We start from the raw sequence: 25,932 nt of genomic DNA on the forward strand, positions 1-25,932 counted from the left end.
TTAAAATGCCAAGGAGTTCAAGGGAAAAGGATTCGGGGCATGAAACATTGATTTCTGGCCTTGTCAACTTCTAAATTCCATCTTCTAAGTCCACATGAGGGAGAGGCTACTCCATCTTCCAAGTATAACATAGGAGTCAAATAGAGTATTTATCTTGATGACTGCCTACCTACAGAGGCCTGTGTCCTGAGATAATCTGCATCTTGGGTCCAAATGCAAAGATAAAGGATTTTAATTTGGTAGTTGAAGAAAATCTGGGAATAAATGTTCCAACTTTGCCTTTAGCAGGCCAGCACACATTTAATTTATAGTTTTCATTGAATGATGAACTTGAAGCCTTGCAAAGCAGTCATTTATTTAATTTCTTTATGCTATGGCAACTCTGGCTGTATATGAGGCTGGTGGCTTCTGACTTCTGGTTTGCATACTTTTTAAAGTCCCTTTTCTTTTACTCTTCAAACATATTTACCAGTTGAAAGGGTATCGTATTTCTATTTTCCTTGACAAGGAAATGAAAACAATTGGAAAGGGGATGAATTTGAAAAACTGAACTCATTCTTATGCATATTAAAATGTAGAGACTATTATAGGGCATACATTTAAAATAATCTTTCCTTCTGGAATAATGTCTTTTGCAATTTTCAAAATGTTTTATGATACTTGATATTGATTGTTTAGTAGAACTCTCTTGACCCTTAAATTCTCTTTCATTCTTTAGGGAGAGGTCTTGGGCACTCCAATTAATGTTCCATTTAACAAATATTTGTGAGCACCAACTCTGTACGAGGTAAACTGTTGGATCCTAAGGCCCAGAAGAAGAGTAAGACAAATCATTTTTCACAATGAGCTTGGTCAATGCTGATGATTCCTGAAAGGTAACCTGTGGCATGACTGCCCACATCCTGAGTAGTCCACTACCCAAAAATAAACGTATAAACAAATGTGAAGAGACTCTCCTCCTAGTCCCCACAGCATTCCATCAAGGGGACCATAATTTAGTGTTAATTCCCAGCCTTGCTGTACCCTGCAATCACTCAAAGAATGATTAAAAAAAAAAAAAAATCATGAAAGTTGGAACATTCCCCCAGACTTCGGAATCAGGTGATGAGGCCAGGATTTCTTAATTTTTACAAAGTTCCATGGCTAGTTCTCTCAAATTGGGTCCTATGTTATTTCAGTCCAAGAATGACAGGGTTTGGATTCTGTCTTAGCAAAAGCAATATAATTTTGATACTTATAAGAATCTGTTTTGGGTTATAAGATTATGAGAGTCACACACAAAGTATTAGATTGTCACATATTTAGATTGTTGTGTTTCAGCAAATGTGCTCTTTCCCCAGTTCTGGATGTTTTCCCCTTAGAATCATGGGATGCTGGCTCTCCTATTCTGAGTGTTGGTGGCATGTCAGCAGAGGTTTTGGCCAAGCATATCTGTCATGGGGCTTATGTACAGGCATTTCCAGATGACAAAAATATTCAAAAGAAACAGTCTTAAACGAACTGTTCTGTTTAAGTATTGGTCTGTGTTCTGAAGAAATAAAACAATAAAGCAATAAAGCATTTTAGGATTATGGGCTATTTAAAATTAGAGATAGATCAAACTGGTTTTTAGCACCTCATTATATTATTTACAGATTCTTGACTTGGGAGCTTTGGATAATGATGAGAACAAAATCTAAATAATAACTAATAACGGGACCTATTGTTCTAGAGTTACCTCTTATTTCAGAAAAGAACCTCAGGAATGCTGGTCCACCACAAGAGGGCCACCCCGAGTCATTTCTCCCTCAGGAGTTCCAGCAGTAAAGCAGGCGGAGATGCCCTTTAGCCAAAGACAGAGCAAGAAGTCCCTACTCCCTTTCCCTTCCCCACCCGCCTTCCTGGGGAGTTGCTGAGTTGCTGAGTTGCCGAGTTGCTGGCCCACTTGTGTCTTCTACCAGAAATGTTAGATTTATCACCAATAGGTGGTAGTATTGTGTTTCCAGTTTGTAATTGTCTAATAACATTTCATTGACAGAAGAAGCAGTCACTGGCTGGTCCCACCTTGGCACATAGAAGAAGAGCCAGCACATAGAAAGGACTGGGAGGAACAAGTCAATAGAGGTTAGCTTTGATTGGAGCTTGGGAAAAGAATCAGTTTCATGGGACATGAAATGGGGAGAAGGAGGGTGATGAGAATGGGAGATTGTCTGGGTGGGTGCCAAATGCATGGGTTGGTGCCCAGGTGAGAAGAAATATGTCATCATGACGTGGGAAGACTATGGTAAAGGCTCTAAAGATGGAGGTACAAACAGCGAGGCCCAAAGCCATAGTTCCAGGCAACCCTGTGAACATTGTGATCAGAGCATTCTGCAGTCAGGCAGACCCATGGCCCACACCAAGGTCTCTCAGGAAATCCACGAGAGATGCAAACACAGTACCCCCAATGGCTGTCCTTGGCCTTGACACCATATTCTTTTATTGATGCTGTTGCCATTGAAATATTTTGCACAGGAAGAGTCCCACACTTCATTCTTTCTTATCTGTTCTGAGTTTCCCTTGCTTTTTTGAATCCATCTACTTTCTACAAATAGCAGGACTTCAAACAAAGAGCTTATAGCATCCAAGGCTGGGGGATCCTCACTTTCCATCAGTTACCTCCTTTGGGGGCTTCATGTGGATATTTTCATTATATGGAGCCTAAGCAGTTAGAATAAGGCTAAGACCTTCCATGCAGTGGCCCTGGTGCCTCAGCAGATATGCTCCCCCGCTCCCACCCAGGTAAAGTTGCTCAGATTGCTAAGAGTCATCTAAAATCCAGAATAAACTGATTTTGCTGACTTGTTAAGTAACATTCTCCCTCTGAAGTTCTAAAGAACTGATTTAGGCTGCCACATAGGTGGTTCTATTTAAAAAGTCAAGCTCTGTTTTGTCTGTCCAGGAATTCATGATTCAGAGGAAATGACATGGATTGTGCAAAAGTTGCACATATTTGTGAAAATAAAGAAAGGAAATTATAAACTAGATGCTAAGCAGAATTTTCTGACTTTAAGAAATAACAGACTCTATAAGGTATCTTTCGGAAAAAAGAAAAAAAAAAAGCTCTCGAATTCTCTTCCCTTATAAGCCATTTGAGGCCACTGGGTAAACCAATGCGCTTCTCTCTGCCCCTCACACCCTCTTAATTTTCAAACGCATAGATAAGTTAAGATAGGTATTTTCAACATGAATTTGAAGAGCTGACTTGCTGGATTTCATGGTACATTATGCTGGACAACCTCAAAAAGGAACAAATGTTATTTGTCAGCCTTTGATTAAAATCATGTACCAAAGGGCACCTGGGTGGCTCAGTGGGTTAAAGCCTCTGCCTTCTGCTCAGGTCCTGATCCCAGGGTCCTGGGATCGAGCCCCATATCAGGCTCTCTGCTCAGCAGGGATCCTGCTTCCCTCCCTCTCTCTCTGCCTGCCTTTCTGCCTATTTGTGATCTCTGTCAAATAAATAAATAAAATCTTTAAAAAAATCACGTCTTGTTTGTTAACATAGATACATAAGCAGCTCAGCTCAAACACTCAGCAGGGACCACGGAAAATCAACATTGAAGGACAGCTTTTCTCACTTTCTGATATGCTCTACCACTTTCTCTTTAATCCTTACCTTCAGTTAGAGCATCTGACCCAAAGCGTGACTACCAGATGAAAGTGGGCTGGAGTTCTACCCAAATATAGCTACAAAGAGTGTGTGAATATTTGGAATTAAGGCTTCGCTACCAAATTGACATACCAAACTTCTCTGGCAGCTGATTAAATAACCGTGTCGCAACTCTGTCACACGGCTTGAAAGGAAGGTTGCAAAATGCAGGCCAATACACATTCCAAGCTCAGCACTGAATTTTCCCTTGTTTTATGAGTTTGAGTCAGTTATGCTTAAAAATAGCCAACTGATTTTTTTTTTCTTAAATCCAGGCCAACTTACCAAAGACACTCTTTCCTAAGCTCAAGAATGTGCATGCAACGGAATTGTCTACAATAAGGTTTGCTTGTTTGAATTTCTTGTCAGTGTCATGTTTAAATAGCACAGCTTCAAAGGTACAAATAGGAGAAAATTCCTTGTCTCAGTAGTTGGAGGACTTTGTTCTCTTGATGAACAAAGAAACCTGGGCCTTCCTCTTTTAGAACTAGCTTTGTACAACAAAGATAATGCAAGTAACAGGATCAAAGGGAAGGGGAAGAAGGTACAGGGGATGCTCTTTCTGTGGTCTCGGGTACCATCTCTGTTAACAGGCTATAGATGTGGTTAACATCTATAGGGACAGTAAGAAATGGTGATGTAGGGATGATAAACCACAGACTGTGGGCACTCACAGAACAGCCTTAAGTTCCAGGGAGAAGGCAGCAAGGGATAAGGTTGCTTTGCACTTCCTAGCAGTTTGCTAAAACCACCTCCTACGTACTTGCTCCCAGCAGTCCCACGAGATAGAAGCAGGTCTGAACTCCCTGATGCTGAATGCATGTCTCACTGTACACTACAGTATGGGAGAGGGGTGTGCTTATATGTGGGCACAAATGGGAAAGTGGCGTATGCAGCGGGTAGTGGAGAGTTGGAAAGCATCTCCCTGGAACTCAACCATATTGTAAAGTTGTCTCCTTAACTTCAGAGAAGCTATCAGAGTGACCCCAATTCTCTCAGAACATGGGAGCAGTAATCAAGTCAGTCCTGTTTCTCCTCCTCAGTTTCTTACTGGGGTTCCATAGATGGAGTGCCTGGATTGAATTCTTCTCTAAAACCAATGCCTTAGAAGTTCATAGGTGAGATTAATATCCCTGTTGCCAGGATGACTTTAATTCCTAACAAGAGATCTAAGGATGCGGCTGGTGTTTTGATCAGCCTAGACCTCCTTTGGCTCGCCTCTCCTTTGTTATTCAGGCCACGAGATATTGTGGAGATATATGCAGCACCCCTGTATGTAAGCATGTAGGCATGTATGTATGTCTGCATGCATGCATATATGTATTTATTGTTTCATTCCATGCAAAAATGTCTTGGGATTTTACTGTTTCCTTAGGGAAATCCAACATGCTCTCAGGTGTCCAATAAAAATAAACTGCAGCCACGAGCCTTTTTGTTCATGTGTTTTGACACTTCACCAAGAGTACCTGCAAGAGTCAGCTGTTCACATGCTGGTCCGCGTCAATGAACCAACTGAAAGTGCTAAGAGAGTAAAAACCGAATATCATTTTGTCTGCACCTAACAGCCACCTCCTTCCATGGTTTGTTAAACACTCAAGGGATCAGGGTGCCTGGGTGGCTCCGTCGGTTCAGCGTCTGCCTTCAGCTCGGGTTGTGATCCCAGAGTTCTGGGATCGAGGCCTGCATTGGGCTCCTTACTCAGTGGGGAGCCTGCTTCTCCCTCTGTCATTCTGCCTCCCTTTCTCTCTCTGTCTCTCATAAAGAAATACAGAAAATCTTTAAAAATAAATAATAAATAAATACACAGGGATCCATGTTCTGTATTTTTGTTGCATTCTCACACCTCTTGTATATGCCTTCTCATCTTGGTTTGGACACCAGTCAGCCGGCACCTACCTTTCCCAGAGGATTTGTGGCACACCACACGGGAAGCTTTGTGGAGTAGATAACTGTATACAAATCCACAAACTGGTAGATTGTCCGTGTGTGTGTGTGTGTGTGTGTGTGTGTGTGTTCATCTCGATGCTCTAATTGAGGGTGTGTATGTGCCTACACTTGCAGGTGTGCGCATGACCCTGCACCCACCCACTATTCATCTTAGTCCTGCTTTCTGTCCTGTCCTCTTCCCATTTGTCTTCTCTGCTTTTGTTGGTTTCGAGAACCTGTGCTAATGAAAGAGAGTTTTCTAACACTGCACCACTGTAGAATTAGAACTGCTTTGTCATTAGAGGCAAAAGCCATATACTAGAGAGCATGTGGACATCCACTGAATGGTGGAAGCTTTAAGGTCTGCTGAAACCTAGACGGCTCAGGATTCTATACTGCTGGCCTCACACAGTTGGTCGCAGCCTTGGGTCAGGCTACGTATGTATATTTTAGACAATTCAAACATCTAAAGAAATGGTTCAAGGGAGTTTTAGAAAATACAGAAGCCTGGATTCAAAAATTCGGTGTCAGTTGGTGAGGTGGGGGCTCAATTCTAGAAACATCCTAGGAATTCAATTCTAGTAACATCCTAGAACATCAGTATGCAGTTAGGACTGAAAACCACTGATCTAGATATTGAGTTCTTGATTCTTTTCATGATAAAGGAAGTTACAATTTTGAAGCCCGTTTCTTAAAGTCACACAGGGTAGTGACTATCCATGATACTTCTGAAGTGAGCACGTTCACTGCATACCATGCTTCATCAGAGGGACAATATTAACCATTTGGGTGGGACAATTATTTGAGATTTTGATTCCTTTCCTCTTACTGCCATTAGAGCTTCCCAGTTACTGTGACCACCTACAACACCTCCATAAACCACCCAACGTTCCAGGGGTAGCTGAAAATCATCACTTAGGTGGGTGGGGTGGCTTCAAAGGCAATAAACATTTCTGATAAATTTCAGCCATCGAACACTGACTTTCAGTTCTGCTACTAAAATGGTCCCCCTGAGATGGCAGTCTGGAGCTTAATCAAGGCTCTAACAGACAGACTTTGATTTTTAAAGTAGTTGTCTTCCCTGAGATAATTTTTTTTTAAGAAACAGTGGAATAATTGATTAAATACAGCACCTAGATTATTTTATTTCTTTTTGCCATAAAGTTCTACCTAGCCTTTTGAATCTCTAAGACGAAAAGCCAAGTAGATAGTGACAGATTCCAATTGTTGGCTAACTACTCCTCCTCACTCTTGGTCTCTCTTCCCTCCAAAACAAAACAAAAGCTAAAAAGAAAAATGTAAAGAACAACACGGAGACTAAGAGCAGTTTTTATAAGTGGAATTCTCAACTATTGTGAAGTGTATTTTTTTTTTCTTTTTTTAAAAAATTACTGCTCAAAGGGAAATGGAAGTACTGGGGGATGAGGGTTCAGGAGATTGTTACCCGAACCAACTTTCATAGTAGACCAAAGATTTTCCACATATTATTCTTGATGCTGAGGTGCAAGATACCTCACTTTATTTATTTATTTATTTATTTATTTATTTATTTATTTTAAGATACCTCACTTTAACCACAGATTTTCATATCCACCAGCCAAGCTGCAAAGCATTTCTGAGTGCTTGACTTCCATGAGTGCTGATATTTCTGAATCCTGATGGCAGTGGTACATTCCAGTTTTCCACTGGGTACACTGTCAGCAAAATGGACAGAACAGGACATTTTGGATACATGGAACCTATCCAGGCTGCTTTAGGGATGAAGAGAAAGGAAGATGCTCGGGTTCACCAAAGCAAGTTTATACCTAGAGAACAACTCCCACTGGAACGATGTTACTGGCCTTGGATTTTGACTTGATGAAATTCTAGAGAATGACTATTTTTTCCCTACTGTACCATCTGCTCTGGAAGCAGTTCTATGTGATAACCTATTAGAGAGGCCAGAACTCCAGGCAACAAATCTGATCAGCAACAAATGCCCAAGTATAATAGGTAAATGCAGAAATGGCTGTTTTGCTTGGAGCTGGTCAAATGCAGTAGGAGGGATATAATCACTTTCTCAATGAACTAATGCGTAATTCACTCTCATGCTTCCAAACATATCTTTCTAAACAGAATACCATCAGCAAGCATCACGACAAATTGCTTACTTTCCATGATGGTCACATTTCATTCATTCACCATAATTTTTGCTAACATTTACTGGATATCAAAACTATCTTGTTGGTCTAATGCAACCAAGCAAAGATACTTTATAAATCCATCTATCTATATTTTGAGATATGACCGTCTTGTGAATGTCCAGCTTTTCAATTACCATAATAATCAACTACTGAGAAGTAATTGAAAGATTTTGTCATTTTTTACAGTCATAATTAGTTAGCAAGAAGAGTACTGACTAAGATGTAAAAGAAAGAAGCAAAAACTGAAATGATTTATATAAAAAGTCATAATTACTTCCTTACCTGAAATATTTTAATGCTTGGGCTTCTTTTTGAATTTGGTAGTGGTAAGATGGATCTTTTAAAGAAATAGGCAGTCTTCAGTGTTTTTATAGCATTGATTACTACAGAAATTATACTTCTTTTACTTCTTGTCTTGAACGGTGAACAAAATAAATAAACTGAAAATACTACAATGAATGATAAATGATGGAAGATTTACAGTACAAAAAACAGCGTAAAAAGGAAGACAAGTTTAAATATTGTTGTGTAAGAAAGTGATGAAAATAATACAAGAATGAGAATAAGTAAAATGATAGGCTGGAACATCTGGGAAGGTAAATGCAGAGACAAAGAGAAGAGTTAATTAATAATAATTTTTAAAACTTAAATTCATATTAATTAATCTAAGCATTCATTCAATTTAAGATGAAGAAGAACCCTCCCTTAAGCCTGCATTTACAAAATCTGAAACCTGTTAATACACACAGTTCTTTCTCTCACTCTGATTTCTATTTTTTTCCCTGATGGTATAATTGAAAACCCACATGCTTCAAGTATTCAAAAATCTGCTACAAGGAAACCGAAAGCCAACCATTTGACATGATTAGAGAAACAATAAGCCTTAATATTTCAAAATTCAACAAGTTTTATCAAAAAAAAATTTTTTTTTTTTTTTTTCATAACAAAGCAGAGCAACATGCAAGGTAAATAAGCAATAGGGTTGCGATTTTTCTAGTTGTGACTAACAGGCAGTTAATTTAATATCATGCTTCTGCGTATACAGTGATCTTTAAATTTAAATCTCTTGCGTGTCTTAAAAGCCATGCACGCTGTTGTACTTCCGTGTGCTCTCCAATGGATACAGGACAGGAGGCTTGCCAGAGAGGTAGCGCTGCCTGCTGTGTTTTACAAATTCTCTCATATGTGGTTAATTCTGACAAAATGCATGGGTCTTTGGCCACCATACCTGGCTAGAGCAGCTCAGTCCAATTCATCAGTTGTGCCTCTACAAATTAGGATGAAGGAAAAATGCTGGTTTTCCCTGTTCGGGAATAGTTATTACTATTTCTCTGAATCAGTGTTGGATTAAAGTTAACGTATAACACTCCTTCCCCAATTTTGACATAGAGAGATGGCAGTGATTTTTCCCCCCCTAGAAATAACGATCCTATTACTTCCACTTGTAAAGGAGTGACTTCTATTTGTTCCTTTTGGTAGGGATCTAGACACAGTATCCTCTCTTCACTGTTGGCTTGTACCTTTGCCAGTAGTTGCACAATAATCCTGGATACTAAGTAATTAAGCCACTTTTTAAAACTCAATTTCAATCTTGGTTCAAAACCTGCAAATTCACAATTAAAGATTCCCATCTGGGATCTTCTTGCAGCCTGATCCATTAGAACCGGTAGAGTAATACTGAACATATCGACACATAGTGATACCTATTTAAGATCCTTTAATCTTTGCACAAAAACTGATGGTGGGGGTGTGTGTAAATTTCCTTTTTAACCAAAACAGAGGGGAGGGAGTTTCCAAGCGGGTTCCGAAAACCCGAGGCCTGAAGAAGGACAGTGTGAGAGAACACGTGTGCTGTGGGGCTCCGAAGCCCAGTGAGGCTCTGCGCGGGAACCCTGAAGCGGGGCGTGGAGGTCGGTGCGCGGAGACGCCCCAGCGGGGAGCACGAATCCGCGGACCAGCCTGGCCATCGCCGTGGCTCGCAATAGGCAGAACTGTACCTGACTCACGGATATGGGCTCCTCCGCGCCGCGGTCGTCCGCAGACTTGGGCACCTCGAGGCGGTCGATGAAGGTCTGCAGCTCCTTGCGGAAAGCTTTCATCTGCGCGTTGATGCGGTAGAGCAGCTCGTGCTCGCGGATGCGGCTGCCGTCGTCCTCCTCATCCATCAGTCCGAACAGGTCCCCGTTGGCCACGTAGATGCGCGCCTCCGTGATGATGGTGCTAGTGTCGGCGATGAGCCGGTCGATGGTCTTCCCCAGGCGCTCGGCCTCCGAGCGGATGTCCTTCATCTGCTGCCGGTCGGAGAAGCTCTTGGGCCAGGGCCCCGGCGAGGGGTAGAAGGAGCGGGTGGGCGTCAGGCAGCGGATGTTCCGCACCTCCTCCGAGTCGCTCTCGCCGCCGATGGGGCCCTCGCGCTTGCGGTGAGGCGGCCGCGAGTCGTCGTCGCTCTCCTTCTTGCCCGCGTCGCTCTCGGCGTCGCTGTCGCGCGGACTGCCGCGGATGCCCAGGTGCGAGGCCAGGTCGTAGCGCTGCATGTTGGACATTAGCACGCGGTTCTCGTACTGCAGCTGCATGACCTTGCCGCTGAGCTCGTTGATCTGCAGGCGCGCTGCCTTCAGCTCCTCTTGCAGGGCCTCGGTCTTGGCGCTGTCGTGGTGTCGCGCGCTCTCGTGGCCGCCCGACTTGTACTTGTACTTGTTGAGCTCGGCCGTGACGCGCTTGTTCTGCTCCTCCAGGTCCGCCACGTTCCGCCGCAGCAGCTCCGTCTCGTCCTCCACCAGCTGCAGGTGCTGCCGCAGCTCCGACAGGGATTCGCTCTGCTCCCTCATGAGCGGGTTGGCCGAGCCGTTGAAGTCATCCCCCCTCAGGTCGTCGAGTTCTGCCTTCAGGCCTCTGTTCTCCACCTCCAGTTCCACGATCTTCCTGCCCAGGATGTTGGCTTCTTCCTCCACGAGCCGCAGCCGCAGCTTGAGCTCAGCCTCCCTGGTGCTGGGAGGCCCCCCGGCTTCTCCTTTGGGCAAAGGACTGTCCAGATCCCCGTAAAAGGATCTGTACTTCTGAAGCTCGTGTTCGAATCGGTCCTTCTCTTTGTCGATCTTGGCCATCTTCTTCCTCATCAGAGCAGCTTCTTCCTTGGCGAACTGCAGCTGGCATTTCAGATCCTCACTGTCCTCCTCGTTTGGGAAAAAGAGGGGCAGAGGAGAGGAGGTCACTTTTATGTAAGTCGAAAACACACAAAAAAGGCACACCTGCAAAAGTAGTTGCTTTTTCCTTGTAATCAAGATTTAATGAGACCCAGATAAGTAGACGCTGTATGTTTTCTACAAGTCATTTAAATTATTTGGTGGATAAAAGACGAGGACAATATCACATCCTGGAAACAATAAAGAAAAAGAAATATAAAAAGAAAAACACTACGGTCATCACTATTCAGAGACCATCATGTCTTGTAACTGAGCACAACTGCGGGGCTGTCATTTCAACAACGTTCCTTTTGCATGTTTTGTTTTTTTACGTGATTTGAATTCCCCTGACTATAATAAATGTGAAACCTATTCCCTGGACGGAACACATGACGTGTACTCACTGCCTCTTATCGAGCACGGACTCTCAGACAATTTCTGGAAAGTTCTTTATCCATCTGGCCTAATTTAATGTTTAGAGTGAACTTAGTGATAGATACTAAAATGCCTGGTTTAAAGATACTCCTTAACTTTTTCAAGGTCACAGAGCTAGTACGTGGCAAAAAACAAAGGTGAAATTTGAATTCAGTTCTGTCTGACTCGGAGGCTCATGGTCATTCTGAAGGAGCAAAGAAAGTCTTCTTTCCTCCATCTTCATTCAAGGCAAAATTGCTTACTTAAAGACCTTATTTAAAGTAAGGAAAACTTAACACTGGAATGGCTCCTCCAAGGAGAAACTGGCAAGTGTTTCATCCAGATCATTTTAAAAATAAGGGGGCGTCTGGGTGGCTCAGTGGGATAAAGCCTCTGCCTTCAGCTCAGGTCATGATCTCAAAGTCCTGGGATCGAGTCCCAAATTGGGCTCTCTGCTCAGCAGGAAGCCTGTCCCCACCCCCCTGCCTCTCTGCATACTTGTAATCTCTGTCTGTCAAATAAATAAATAAATAAATATTCTTAAAAAATAAAATAAAAAAAAAAGATATATTCCCCACCAGTCTAAAACGAATAAAGTTGGTTCTGCCCAGTAAATGGATGATGGAGTAGATCTTATGGAAGCTCTTCTCACAATTCTTAGGCAACCTCCAAATACTAATTGTTGACTAAGTTGAAAAGTACAAACGAACTAAAATTGGAAATCAACTTGCTGAGAGCTAATATTAAAGTACATTATTATGCCCAAGGACACATTTCCTGAGAGCAATTTCCCCACATTTGCTTTTAAGTATGTACTTTGGGCCAACTGCGTAACTTCTGTGGATTTTGTTTTCCTCATTTTTTAATATGTTTTTTATAAAAGATTTTATTTATTTATTTGAGAGAGGCAGAGAGAGAGAGCATGAGTGGAGGGTGGGAAAGGGGAGAAAGAGAGGGAGAGGCAGGCTCTCCGTTGAGCAGGGAGTCCTATGAGGGCTTGATCCCAGCACCCTGAGATCATGACGTGAGCCGAAGGCAAATGCTTAACGGACTGAGCCACCCAGGCACCCCTTCTCATTTTTTAAATGGAAATAAAAATGCCTTCCTTGCCCAGCAATGAGTCAGCTGTGTTTGAAATGAATTGCGGTAAAGTAGCATCAACCACTGGTAGTGAAGGTGGGAATAATAAGCTTCTGCCAGAGATGCTCATTAAATATGGCCCAGAGCCTCTGAGATGGAAGAGATGTAGAACAAGGAGGGCACAGGTCTCCTGTCCTCCTTTCTGTTAATGAGAATTAATATGGAAGGGTTGAGAGCTGATGAGTGCACAGAGCCTGACCATCACATTCTTTATATCATTATGCCCTGATATTAGTCCTATGAGGAAGGTGATCTAGTTCTACTTTATAGATAAGGCAGATGAGCTTCAGAAAGGTTGGTTAACCTGGTAGAGCGCAAGTTATTAAGTGACAGAGTACATCTGTAACCAGACTGATTCCCAAACTCTTATTCTTTCCATTGTTAGTGTTGCCTCTAGAAAAGCAGCACAAGAGAAGGAAAGTAGGACAATGGGGTAAAAGAAAAGAAATCGGATGTGTTGGTTTGTATACTTTCCTCTAGAAGGGGTTTAGAAGAAAGGACAGAAGCACAGAGAGAAGAGACGAGAGAATTCCCAGGAGCACAGTGAGAGAGAAGGATGAGTGTAAATCACAGAAAGATTTGACGTGAAACTCTATTTCACCAGGCAAAAGAGAAGCTGTTCTACAAGAGACTATATGTTGGGCCCTCAAACCAGTTCGGTGAGTATGAAACTAAGGACACAGAACAATATTTACTATTGAATCAGCAGACGACTCAAAGATAACTCTGATGTTTCCAGCTTAGGCATCTTACTGGTTGGTGCTGCTAATGACAGGAAAAGAGAATGAACAAAGAGGAGAAGGTGTGAAGAAGATGGGTCTAAGCATATTAAAATGCTGTCTTTGAGGTGTGTCAGTGGAGGGGTATCTAGCGGAAACATCTATCGAAGGCAAGTGAACTCTCAGGCCCAAGATTACAAAGATTACACATCTGGCCCTGCAGAGAGTTCAGGTGCAAAGGGGAGGAACATGAGAATGAGATGTATAGAGGTGATGGTTGAAGCTATGGCAGCGGTTCTGAAAGGAACCGAAGAGAAGAAAAGAAAGAGAGACACATAAGACATGGCTAAAGGTGTGGCGGGCAGGCAAGAGAGTCAAATATCATGCAGGAATTAGAAACAATGCTTGAGTAGAAAGGTGACCAGCAATAAGCAAGTCCAATATGCCTTTACATAAGCTACGCTTTGTTAGAAAGTAAGAGTAGGGGAGACTGGGAAGTTAGGTTGAGTGTGGTAGTACTCCTTGATTGCAAGTCTAGGCCTTTATTTGCTAGTAAAAAAAAAAAAAAAAAAAAGTGTTAGTAAAATACTGCAGTTTGAATCCATCCAAAATAGCACTGGATGTGGTCTAAGTCACAGACTGGAGCAGAATAACACTTCACTAGGCTACATTAAGCAAGCATAACATTTAATGTTTTAGCAAGGAGGGCTACCTGATTTGCATATATGTAAACTCCCCTGCCTTAAAGGAATGAAAACATAAACCTTATTTTAAGACTTGAACATATACTACATGTAAGAAAGTCCCTATGAGGGACGGAGAAAATGATGGACAACATAGTAATTATTTTGTATTTGCTTAAAAAGAAATCTTTTCAGGGTGCCTGGTGGCTCAGTCATTATGCATCTGCCTTCAGCCCTGGTCATGATCCCAGGGTCCTGGGATCGAGCCCCACGTTGGTCTCCCTGATCAGCGGGAAGCCTGCTTCTCCCTCTCCTACTCTTCCTGCTTGTGTTCCCTCTCTCACTGTGTTTCTCTCTGTCAAATAAATAAATCTTAAAAATAAAATAAAATAAAATCTTTTCAGTATACAAAGTGTGATAGTTTCTACAAGGTCAAGAACTTAAGAACCTGTAAGCCAGTGTGCCCTGCATGCTCAGCCTGTAACCTAAGTATTGTAGCTGCATTTACAACTGAGCATGGAAATACTGTGTATAAATGCTGAAAACATTAAATCCGAGATGGTATGGGAAGTGCCTGGTTGACAGTGTCTGGGCAGTACCCTTTTGCTCCTATTGTCCACAGTTAATGCTAGGCAAGAAACATTACAGTGCTTTGACATGTGAAGCAAGTGGTCTCTTATTTTTGTGTATATTAAAGACTCACTCTTAAGAAGATATGAATGACATGTGAAGAAGGGGAGCATTAGGACGATGAGGGGCCAGCTGGGCTGAGTCGATCCCAGCTTTGACTGAGCCACTACTAGATGCTAAATAACATTCCTAATGAATTACATGGATTAAACTCATTTAATTCGTACCACTCTCTATTATGATCCCCTTTTACAGATGAGGAAACAAAGGCATAGAAAGAATAAATAAGTCATCTAAGGCCATACAGCTGGCATGTAACTGCCCTTAACTGTGTGTGATACCATTTCTCAGCAAATACAGTCACTGTGGTGCTGAAGGAACATGTAAATCATCCATCGAAGAAGGTGAAGCAAATAAAAATGAAGTACAAAGCCGTACAAATAATAGTAGGTTGAACCATATGGAATTGTCATTTGCATAGGTCAAAATCACAGCATGTTGGCAATTTCTTTTGGCTCAATCTAGATAAAGGAGACACGAGAGTATTCAAAAGCACATACTGAACACGTTGTAGTATCAGACACTAGACACTGACAAGTCAAAGCTGCATAACATGACCCATGATGACAATCCACCCTGGCGATGGGATGGTATGGGAGATGAATATATAAACAGTAGAATAGGAGGCTGGCAGTAATCTAAGAATCGATGGTCCTCAACCTTGACTGAGTAATAGAATCATCTGCGGACCACTTTATAATTGAGATCTCCCATCCAAGACAGTCCTGCTCAATCCACTGGGGTGGTTTTTGGAAAACTACAGGTAATAATCTCTGAAAATAAATGAACTGGAAACACTAGCAGGGACTTTAATGGCCACAACAGCGCACTTAAAATTTCCCAGGTGTTTGGGCCAGGAAATAAAAACGGGTGGACCGCAATGTTTCTTGATTGTTGTAAGGTCCCAGGTCCCACTGGGAAACCCATGAAAGGTGTGGATGTCTTTTACAGAAAGGTGCTCACATGCGCGTAGAGTGGGAGGGTCACAGAGCTACAAACAAACTCTTAGATGTTCCTGGATAAGAGAGTATTGTTGCAGAAATAAGTAAACTTTAACATAGGAAGTATAAGAATAGGCCAAATGTGAGTTTTAAAAGAAATAAACTGCTTATTACAGCTGACTTAGGATTTTAGAACAAGGAGAATATAGCCCCTTCTCCATCAATGAGGTGGAGAAGAGAATTGATTGCAACATGTGAAATGACCCATAGCAAAATATGTAGAGAAGGTGGCTACAGTAATGGCAAAGGTAGAGTGAGAAAGCTACAGTGACAGAGCATCTTTGAACCTAGTAACACGACAACGAGAAAGATACAAAATGGAGTAAGGCTCTGGCTCTGAGACTCTTTGGGACTTTTGAACTGCTGATCCTTCTTGATATCCTTGTGCCAGGACCAGGAAAAAAAAGTTAACCAAGAACAGAGCAGAGAGAGAGAAGAAAAGGGAAAATAAACATTCAAGATGCTGTGTTTTATGAGATGCCTGGGTGGCTCAGTCGGTTGAGTCATCTGACTCTCGGTTTCAGCTCTGGGCACGATCTTCTGGGTTGTGGGATGGAGCCCTGCACTCAGCTCCGTGTTCAGCTGGGAGGCTAGTTAAGATTCTCTCCCTTTGCCCTTCTCCCCACTTGTATGCTCTCTCTCTAAAATGAATAAATAAATAAATCTTTAAAAAAAATTTAATAAGTTGTGTTTGTTAAAAAATTGAGATCAACTTTTCCAAATTTTGGATATTTCAATATCGCTTTAGTTAAAATTATTATTTAATGAGAAAACAAATTGTAAGAATAAAAAAAAGTATGTTATAGTATGCGATTCCAACTGATGCATGCAAAAGTCAATAACTAGCCAATTTTTATGAAGAGCCATGACGTCATTGCTGCCCCCAAATATTTCCTCTTCTGTTTTAAAATCTCCTCCATTACATCTATCAGCACCTCCAGGCATCTCTTAGTACATCCCTTAAGTTTTATTTTTATTCATTTCCTTTCTTTTGCTTCCCCAATCACTGGCATACAGAATTACTTCTTCTACGGCCTTCTCATCACAAGCCTATCCCACCCCTCACCATCCCTTCCGACAACATTCCTTTCTCTACTCACTCCTGATGCTATAGGAACAGCCATTCTCATGACCTTATTAATTATGAATGAAGATGATTAGCACTGTGCGTACAGTTGTCAAACATAGCAACACATAAGGTACTAATAACATTTTAAGCAATAATAGGTTTGTTAGTGTTAGCTTTATAAGCAAAGACACTGAGTGCTTTATTCTGCCTCTATCTACAGCTACAGAATGGAGAGGCATAATTAAAAAAAATTTTTTTTACATGAGTGTATCTGGCTACTATGTCCACTTATAGATGTAGCTTATTCTTATATACATTTAGAAGTGTTTGATACATTAGTTGAAATTTTATTTCCACATACCTCTGTGGGAGTCTGTTGAGTCTTTTTTTCAGATTTCGGCAGATCTTTGCTTCCTCTTCTTTTTAAGGATAGCTGAAACAAAGCACGAACATATTTAGTTTGGTAAACTATTATTTTAACTCCATTTTATGGTCTCAAAAGTGTCTACTGTCATATGACAAAACCAAACCAAAGAAATTGTGTTAGTTCAATCATCATCCAGAAGAAAAAAAAAATACAAACCAGATAGAATTTCATGTATTTTTACCTAGGACTGGGATACACTTCTCAGTAGATGAGTAAGTGGCAACCATCTAAATAATTTAAGGAAACCCACTGTGAAACTGCAGAAAACAATTTGGATAAAATTTAGACCGATGACCCAATATATCACCTATTCCAAACAAACGCAAATCCTTGTTAGCATTCCTCTCACCAAAGAACAAAAAGGAATAGGGTATTTCCAGTTGAAGGCAGGTTTTCATAAGCTTGTAAAGACAAACTCTCAGAGGATTTATGGAAAATTTGAAGAATTTTGCTCTTTCCTCACCACACATCTCTGCAGACAAATACAATGCCCATACACATGTATATAATGTAATACAGTAGGGAATCGTTAGAGTGAACTGGAGAGGACAGGCTCTGTCTAAGGAACGGGCTGAGAGGGAATTAGCTGTAGCTTATTGGTGTCATACAGAAATGTGGGCTTTTTCTAGAGAAGCTAGAAATCTGGATTGTTATGTACTCGGCCAGATTGAAATTCAGACAAACAACACTTTTTTTTTTAAGATTTATTTTTATGTTATTTATTTATTTGAGAGAGAGAGAATGAGGAGAGAGAGCATGAGAAGGAAGAAGTCAGAGGGAGAAGCAGACATCCCGCTGAGCAGGGAGCCCGATGTGAGACTCGATCCCAGGACTCCAGGATCATGACCTAAGCTGAAGGCAGTTGCTTAACCAACTGAGCCACCCAGGGGCCCTGACAAACAATACTTTGTAAGCAAAAAAAATACAGAGGGTCTGTCTGTATGAATACTAATCCATATGTATGAATACCTACCACATACCTCATATTGAACGTAATATCCAAATATCAATTAAACTGTGCGCACATCATCAGGAAGCTAATAATATACCGTGGGAGACAGAGAAGCAAACAATTATTGTACAAGCTGGGAAATGCCAGGCTTTAGGTTCTGTGTAATAGTGCTTTGTCTTACTGTGGTATTAACACCATCAGAGTAGTACTTGGCACAGGGCAGCTATTGGAAAAAATATTTACTGAACTAACGAAACATATTCATGATGACTATATTCAGAAAATATGAGGTTCTGGGGTCAAAGAGGAAGGTGGGGGTGTAGACTGAATGTAAAAGCAGGAACGGAGGCTTCATGGATCTGCAAAGAACTCCACACTGCATTTTTCCCGTGTTAATTTCTAACCCATATCCCATGTTAAATGCAGGCATATGGTCAGGTCCAGAAGGCAGGGGAATATATTGCTGCAACTGCTTTCACTCGGTATGAAACTCAGACTAGAGCCAAATGAATGGCCTGTGGGCTTATTTATTTCTACTTCTCTACAGAAGTAAAGATGTTCTCTATGTTGCTTGTATAATCTTAGAAACAAAGGCTGTGAGGACTGCTTCGCAATAACCAAAAGTGGTTTGGGAACCAATCAACAAAAGCAGTCCCAAGAAAACCCCCCAAAATAGCAAGCTGAACTAGGGAATCCCAGAACAGTCTGTTTAGAAGCTACCTACAAAGAAGCACTCAAATTCGTTTTATTAAATATTTACTGAATGCTATTATTTTCAGTGTATTTTATTATATGTTAATTTACTGCTAACTAATGTGATTTATATGGCACCTGTGATACAGTAATGATAAAACCAGCAGAGTCACTGCTCATTATGAGTTTCCTAATTTACTAGGCAAAGGGTCTATTCACTCAGCAATTTAAAACAGTGTGATGAAAGCAATGATAATGTAAAAACAATAGTAACTGGCAATGATTGAACACTAATTCATCTCTAACACTTTACATATATTATCTCAATTAATTCTTAAAATATTTTATTTATTCATTTGAGAGAGAGAGAGCATGAGCAGAGAGGAGAGGCAGAGGGAGAGGGAGAAGCAGACTCCCTGCTGAGCTGGAAGCCCAAAAGGGAGACATGTAGTCATCTGAGTCACACCCAGGCACCCTTAAAACACCACTTAGATTTAACAAGCTCTTCAGGTGATTCTGATGTATGATAAAGTTTGAGAAGGGCTGGTCTAAAATTACAGTTCAGTAAGTAGCAGGATCAGGTTTTGACCCACGTATTTTTTATCTTTATATACTAGGTCATAAAGGAGAAAGGCTTAAGCCAGTCTGGAACTGGAGATGGTGTGGGGAGCTAGGGAAAATTTCCAGAAAGACGTAACATCTTATCTTGAATCTGGTAGACGAAGAGTCAGCCAGCTGAAGACAGAGAAGAGGGGAAAGGGAAAAACAAAGCATTCCATGTAGAAAAATCATTTCTGGGACACATTTCAGCAGGTCTGTAACAAAATGTGAGGAGAGCAAATGATGCTGATGGCTGAATCAGATCTCGAAGGATACTGAATAAGGTTGTTGCAAGCAAAAAGTATCCATAATCAGATTGTCATAGAAGAAATACATAGATGCAAAAGTAGAAGTCCAAATGGCCACAAGGTAAAGGGACATCATGCAAGGGAAATGAGGGAAAGTAGGCTCTATGATTCTGAGAGCTTTTTTGAGTGGGCCTTTATTTTTCATTCATTCCATAAATATTTGTTGAGTTCTGCCATATATTCTATACTATCCTCCCCACCAAAGAGCTAACTGTTACAGTGGGTAAGAGGATGTAGATAATTAGCTAAAACTGTAGACAGAATTAATGAAGAGCAATGGGCGAAAAACAAACAAAAAATTCAGAGGACAAAGAGGCAACTATGATTCCAGATCCTGAGAGATGAGAGGAAATCATCTGAGGTGGCTGATCTTTGAAGGCTGTACAAAATTTTGACAAAAGTAAAACCAAAAAAAAAAAAAGAAAAAGCAAGGACTCAGGGGAATAGGTGTGCCCTTACAGACTCACTGACTTCAGACAAGAAGTAATGGGGTCAATAAGATCGATAAACCATTGGCCACACTAATCCAAAAGAAAAGAGAGAAAGCCCAAATTAATAAAATTATGAATGAAAAGGGAGAGATCACAACTAACACCAAGGAAGTAGAAACAATCATCAGAAGTTATTATCAACAGTTATATGCCAATTAGCTAAGCAACCTAGATGAAATGGATGCATTCTTAGAAAACTACAAACTCCCAAAATTGAACCAGGAAGAAATTGACAACCTGAATAGACCGATATCTAGTAACAAGATTGAAGCAGTGATCAAAAACCTCCCAAAAAACAAGAGCCCAGGACCTGACGGATTCCCTGGGGAATTCTACCAAACTTTCAAAGAAGAAATAACACCTATTCTCCTGAAGCTGTTTCAAAAAATTGAAGCAGAAGGAAAACTTCCAGACTCTTTTTATGAAGCCAGCATTACCCTGATCCCCAAACCAGGCAAAGACCCTACCAAAAAGGAGAATTTCAGACCAATATCACTGATGAATATGGATGCGAAGATTCTCAACAAGATCCTAGCAAACAGGATCCAACAGAACATTAAAAAGATTATCCACCATGACCAGGTGGGATTCATCCCTGGGTTACAAGGATGGTTCAACATTCACAAAACAATCAATGTGATAGAACAAATCAATAAGAGAAGAGAGAAGAGCCACATGGTCCTCTCAATTGACGCAGAAAAAGCATTTGACAAAATCCAGCATCCGTTCCTGATTAAAACGCTTCAAAGTATAGGGATAGAGGGAACATTCCTGAACTTCATAAAATCTATCTATGAAAGACCCACAGCAAATATCATCCTCAATGGGAAAAAGCTTGCAGCCTTCCCATTGAGATCAGGAACACGACAAGGATGCCCACTCTCACCACTCTTGTTCAACATAGCATTAGAAGTCCTAGCAACAGCAATCAGACAACAGCATCAGTCAACAACAGAACACTCATGAAAGAAATTGAAGAAGACAGAAAAAGATGGAAGATCATTCCATGCTCTTGGATCGGAAGAATAAACATTGCTAAAATGTCTATACTGCCTAGAGAAATCTATACTTTTAATGCCATTCCGATCAAAATTCCACTGGTATTTTTCAAGGAGCTGAAGCAAAAAATCCTAAAATTTGTATGGAATCAGAAGAGACCCTGAATCGCTAAGGAAATGTTGAAAAACAAAATAAAACTGGCAGCAGTAGATTTCAAGCTTTACTACAAAGCTGTGATCACCAAGACAGCATGGTACTGGAATAAAAACAGACACATAGACCAGTGGAACAGAGTAGACAGCCCAGATATGGACCCTCAACTCTATGGTCAAATAATCTTCAACAAAACAGGAAAAAATATACAGTGGAAAAAAGACAGTCTTTTCAATAAATGGTGCTGGGAAAACTGGGCAGCTATAGTAGAAGAATGAAACTTGGCCATTCTCTTACACCGTACACAAAGATAAACTTGAAATGGATAAAAGACCTCAATGTGAGACAGGAATCCATCAGAATCCTAGAGAACATAGGCAGTAACCTCTTCGATATCAGCCACAGCAACTTCTTTCAAGATATGTCTCCAAAGGCAAAGGAAACAAAAGCAAAGATGAAATTTTGGGACTTCATCAAGATCAAAAGCTTCTGCACAGCAAAGGAAACAGTCAACAAAACAAAGAGGCAACCCACGGAATGGGAGAAGATATTTACAAATGACAGTACAGACAAAAGGTTGATATCCAGGATCTATAAAGAACTCCTCAAACTCAACACACACAAAACAGACAATCATATCAAAAAATGGGCAGAAGATATGAACAGACATTTCTCCAATGAAGACATACAAATGGCTATCAGACACATGAAAAAATGTTCATCATCACTAGCCATCAGGGAGATTCAAATTAAAACCACGTTGAGATACCACCTTACACTAGTTAGAAAGGCCAAAATTAGCACGACGGGAAGCAACGTGTCTTGGAGAGGATGTGGAGAAATGGGAACCCTCTTACAGTGTTGGTGGGAATGCAAGTTGGTGCAGCCACTTTGGAGAACAGTGTGGAGACTCCTCAAGAAATTAAAAATAGAGCTTCCCTAGGACGCTGCAATTGCACTACTGGGTATTTACCCCAAAGATACAGATGTAGTGAAAAGAAGGGCCATCTGTACCCCAATGTTTATAGCAGCAATGGCCATGGTCGCCAAACTGTGGAAAGAACCAAGATGCCCTTCAATGGACGAATGGATAAGGAAGATGTGGTCCACATACACTATGGAGTATTATGCCTCCATCAGAAAGGATGAATACCCAACTTTTGTAGCAACATGGACAGGACTGGAAGAGATTATGCTGAGTGAAATAAGTCAATCAGAGAGAGTCAATTATCATATGGTTTCACTTATTTGTGGAGCATAACAATTAACATGGAGGACAAGGGGAGATGGAGAGGAGAAGGGAGTTGAGGGAAATTGGAAGGGGAGGTGAACCATGAGAGACTATGGACTCTGAAAAACAACCTGAGGGTTTTGAAGGGGCGGGGGGTGGGAGGTTGGGGGAACCAGGTGGTGAGTATTAGGGAGGGCACAGATTGCATGGAGCACTGGGTGTGGTGCAAAAACAGTGAATACTGTTATGCTGAAAAGAAATAAAAAATAAAAAAAAAAAGAAGTAATGGGGGTAGAGACACTATAGAGCTCAGGGAGAAGGAGACACTTTTAAAGCACTGAGGTCAGCTTGTGGAGCTGAGAAGTTTAGACTTTATCCTGTGGGCAATGTTAAAACGAGCCCTCTAAATTAATATCAGAGAAAGGGTGAAATCAGGCCATCCTTTCCTAAGAGGCGTTTTCTATTTTACTTTTATTTGAATATCACTCAAGTGAGGTGTCAAACCCAAAGCTCTGAGAAAAGATTTCTCCTTGACGAAAGGTAAACTGCCTGTAAGGCGCTTCTAACTCAAGTACCTTCAGGTATCACATTTAAATGTTCGATAAATATTTAATCATCTTTTCATATTCCCGTAAGCTTTTAACTTTCTGACTCTAATAAAACAAAGACAGGACTCATTTGGATAGAGAAAGTTGGAGAACTAATATAAGTCCACTTTCTCTCTCTCTCTCTCTCTCTCTCTCTTTTTTTTCAAGATTTTATTTATTTGAGAGAAGGAAAGAGAGAGGGAGAAGTAGACTCCCCACTGAGCGGAGAGACCAATGTGGGGCTCCATCCTGGGATCCCGGGATCATGACCTGAGGCCAAGGCAGACGCCTAAATGACAGAACCACCCAGGCGCCCCATAAGTCCAGTCTCTTTCTTGTGAGTGTAAATTTCCAACACCAACTCCCCACCCCATCATCCTGTCCCACCTGCACGCATGCAATCCAGGAAAGAATTCAGGCACGAGTTCAGGGAAACTCTTTGGGACACCAGAATAAATCTCACATTTTCATATTTGTTTTCAAAGTAGGCTTTTCAGATGGCTCTCTAGATAAAAGTGTTGGAAGCATTTTCTTGTCCACATCTTAATTCTTTTCTTTCCCAGGCTCAACTAGTCCCAAGAGGCTGCTAATCTTTTTCATCCATAGGAAGGCCAGGAATTAGAAGGTTTTTCCGAAAAAACACATGCTTGCACAGCAATAATAGAAAATGGATTGTTCATGTACTAAAAAAATTTTGAGGCTGCCTTTTCCCCCCTCTCAACTGAAATCTGGTCTACTTCTTAATATGCAGCATCTTTATGTTTTCAGCAATTAAACAACAGAGAAAAACCTGTCTCAAATGGTATTGAAAGACATGATATGTATGAAAGCCTCCTATGTTTTTGCTAAAATTGAAGAGACCCATTTGTACAGTGATGAAATCAAGAAGGAAACTATAGCTGTATTAATATCTAGGATTTACTGAGCACTCACTGTGCGTCACGCGCATTTCTAATCTTTTGACATGTAACTATTCATTTGATCTTACAACAGACTTAGGAGGTTGGCACCAATTATCTGAAGCACTCAAAGGATAAATCATTCAGCTAATAAGTGTTAGAATCAGGGTGTAATTTATCCAGCTTCAGCATTCTTGCTCTGAATAATTACATTACAGTGTTACACCAAAGGAAGAAAAGCACAGGGCTGGATTATCCCTGAGCATGTTCTCCTCTATGCTGTCACACCACGGCTGCCTGGGCTTGGGGCCCTAGTTTTCATACATTACACGCAAGCAATATGTTTTTCCTATTTTCAACATAGGGCTCACCAGCAGTGACATACACACCCACACTCATCCTCTAAATGTCCAGCAATGTTGGGAAAGAGGCATGGGGATTTCCGGTGGAAGACTGGAGGAAAACCGAGATGCAGGAAGTCTGGCTCTGGCTCTCCTGCAGTCTGAATGTTTCTGTCCCACCCCACCCTCTGTATTCATATGTTGAAATCCTCATGGTCAATGTGATGATGGTATTTGGATGTAGGGTCTTTGGGAGGTGCTTAGGTCATAAGGGTGGAACTCTCATAGATGGGATTAGTGCCCTTACCAAAAGAGACCTAGAGTGCTCCCCAGCCCTTTCTGCCTAGTGAGTATACAAGTCTGCAGCCTGGAAGAGGGTCCTCACCTGGCCACGAGGGCACAAGTCTGATCTCAGACTTCTAGGCTCCAGGAACTGTGAGAAATAAATTTCTGTCGTTTAGAAGCTACCCAGTATGTGTTTTGTTATAGTAGCTCGAATGGACTAAGACAGGCTTCAACCCATTTTGAAGGGAAACAGGAGAGGCTCTAGAAGTCTTCCTCCTTCCCTCCTATTGTATCCTTGACACCTACCAGAGAGAGTGCCAGAGCAGGGACAGGCAATAGCACCCAGAGATCTTGCTCATGACCACATTCTCCACGCTCTCCCTTAAAAGGGGGAAGTAGGGGGCGCCTGGGTGGCTCAGTGGGTTAAGCCACTGCCTTCAGCTCAGGTCATGATCTCAGGGTCCTGGAATCGAGTCCCACATCAGGCTCTCTGCTCAGCAGGGAGCCTGCTTCCCTCCCTCTCTCTGCCTGCCTCTCTGTCTACTTCTGATCTCTCTCTGTCAAATAAATAAATAAAATCTTAAAAAAAAAAAGGGGGGGGAGCAGGATCCCAAGCTTTATACAAAGACATGATCTTGGGGAGGCCAAAGGGAATGAGGGTGAAGGAGGCAGGCTAGGATAATCAGGTCATGCCATTCTGTGCAAAATCGTCCTGCAGTTGGTCGTCTCATTCGGAATCAGAGCCACACTTTACAAAGGCCACGGAGACCTTGATCACACACTGCATTTATCCTGGTAATGTCTTCTAAAGATTGCATCAGGCTTCAACCCAGACCAATTAAAACAGATTCTGGGGTTAGGCCCAGGCATTTTTTTTTCAGAATTTGCAGGGTGAGCACAATGTATTCTGAGAACCACTGCTCTCCTGCCTGACTAGTCTGCCACCCCCCACCTCCAACAAGCTCTTGTGCCTCATCTGTCACCACATGCACCCCCGCTTTCCTGGTGCTCGTGTCACAGACATCCTTGTGGTTCCTCAAACATGCCAAGCGTGCTCCAAATAGGGGCCTTTGCTCTGCCCACCAACATTCTTCCTTCCTATGCTCCCATACCCACCCCTGCAAATTCTTCAAGGTCCCTAACCAGAAACCTTACCCAACCATTTCATAGGAGATAACAGATAACACCATATAAAATAACCCCTCTACTCTCTTGCTACATGCACTGGTTGTCTTCTAACTTTGCTTTATTTTCTGCATAGCTCCTTTCGCCTCTGACTTGTGTATTTGATT

At 41.5% G+C, this 25,932-nt stretch overlaps 1 protein-coding gene across 6 annotated transcripts in view; it reads right to left on the minus strand.

Annotated features, from left to right (window-relative positions):
- Positions 1-8,224: 8,224 nt before the first annotated feature.
- The window catches only part of SOGA3 (SOGA family member 3), a 45,118-nt gene continuing 27,410 nt past the window's right edge, over positions 8,225-25,932 (minus strand). For 2 of the 6 annotated variants that reach the window (XM_032862491.1, XM_032862492.1), the window contains exons 5-6: positions 17,036-17,107; positions 9,491-10,949 (exon numbers count right to left, since the gene is read on the minus strand). In XM_032862491.1, the coding sequence (XP_032718382.1) occupies positions 9,543-10,949; positions 17,036-17,107 (1,479 nt within the window). In that variant the 3' untranslated portion in view covers positions 9,491-9,542. Of the gene's footprint in view, positions 8,365-8,706; positions 9,044-9,490; positions 10,950-17,035; positions 17,108-25,932 lie in introns of those variants that run through there. The other 4 variants (XM_032862496.1, XM_032862494.1, XM_032862495.1 and 1 more) reach the window with 4 other exon arrangements.

Source organism: Lontra canadensis, unplaced genomic scaffold, assembly GCF_010015895.1.
Source record: "Lontra canadensis isolate GAN:19392208 unplaced genomic scaffold, GSC_riverotter_1.0 scaffold23, whole genome shotgun sequence".
NCBI classification, from domain to species: domain Eukaryota; kingdom Metazoa; phylum Chordata; class Mammalia; order Carnivora; family Mustelidae; genus Lontra; species Lontra canadensis.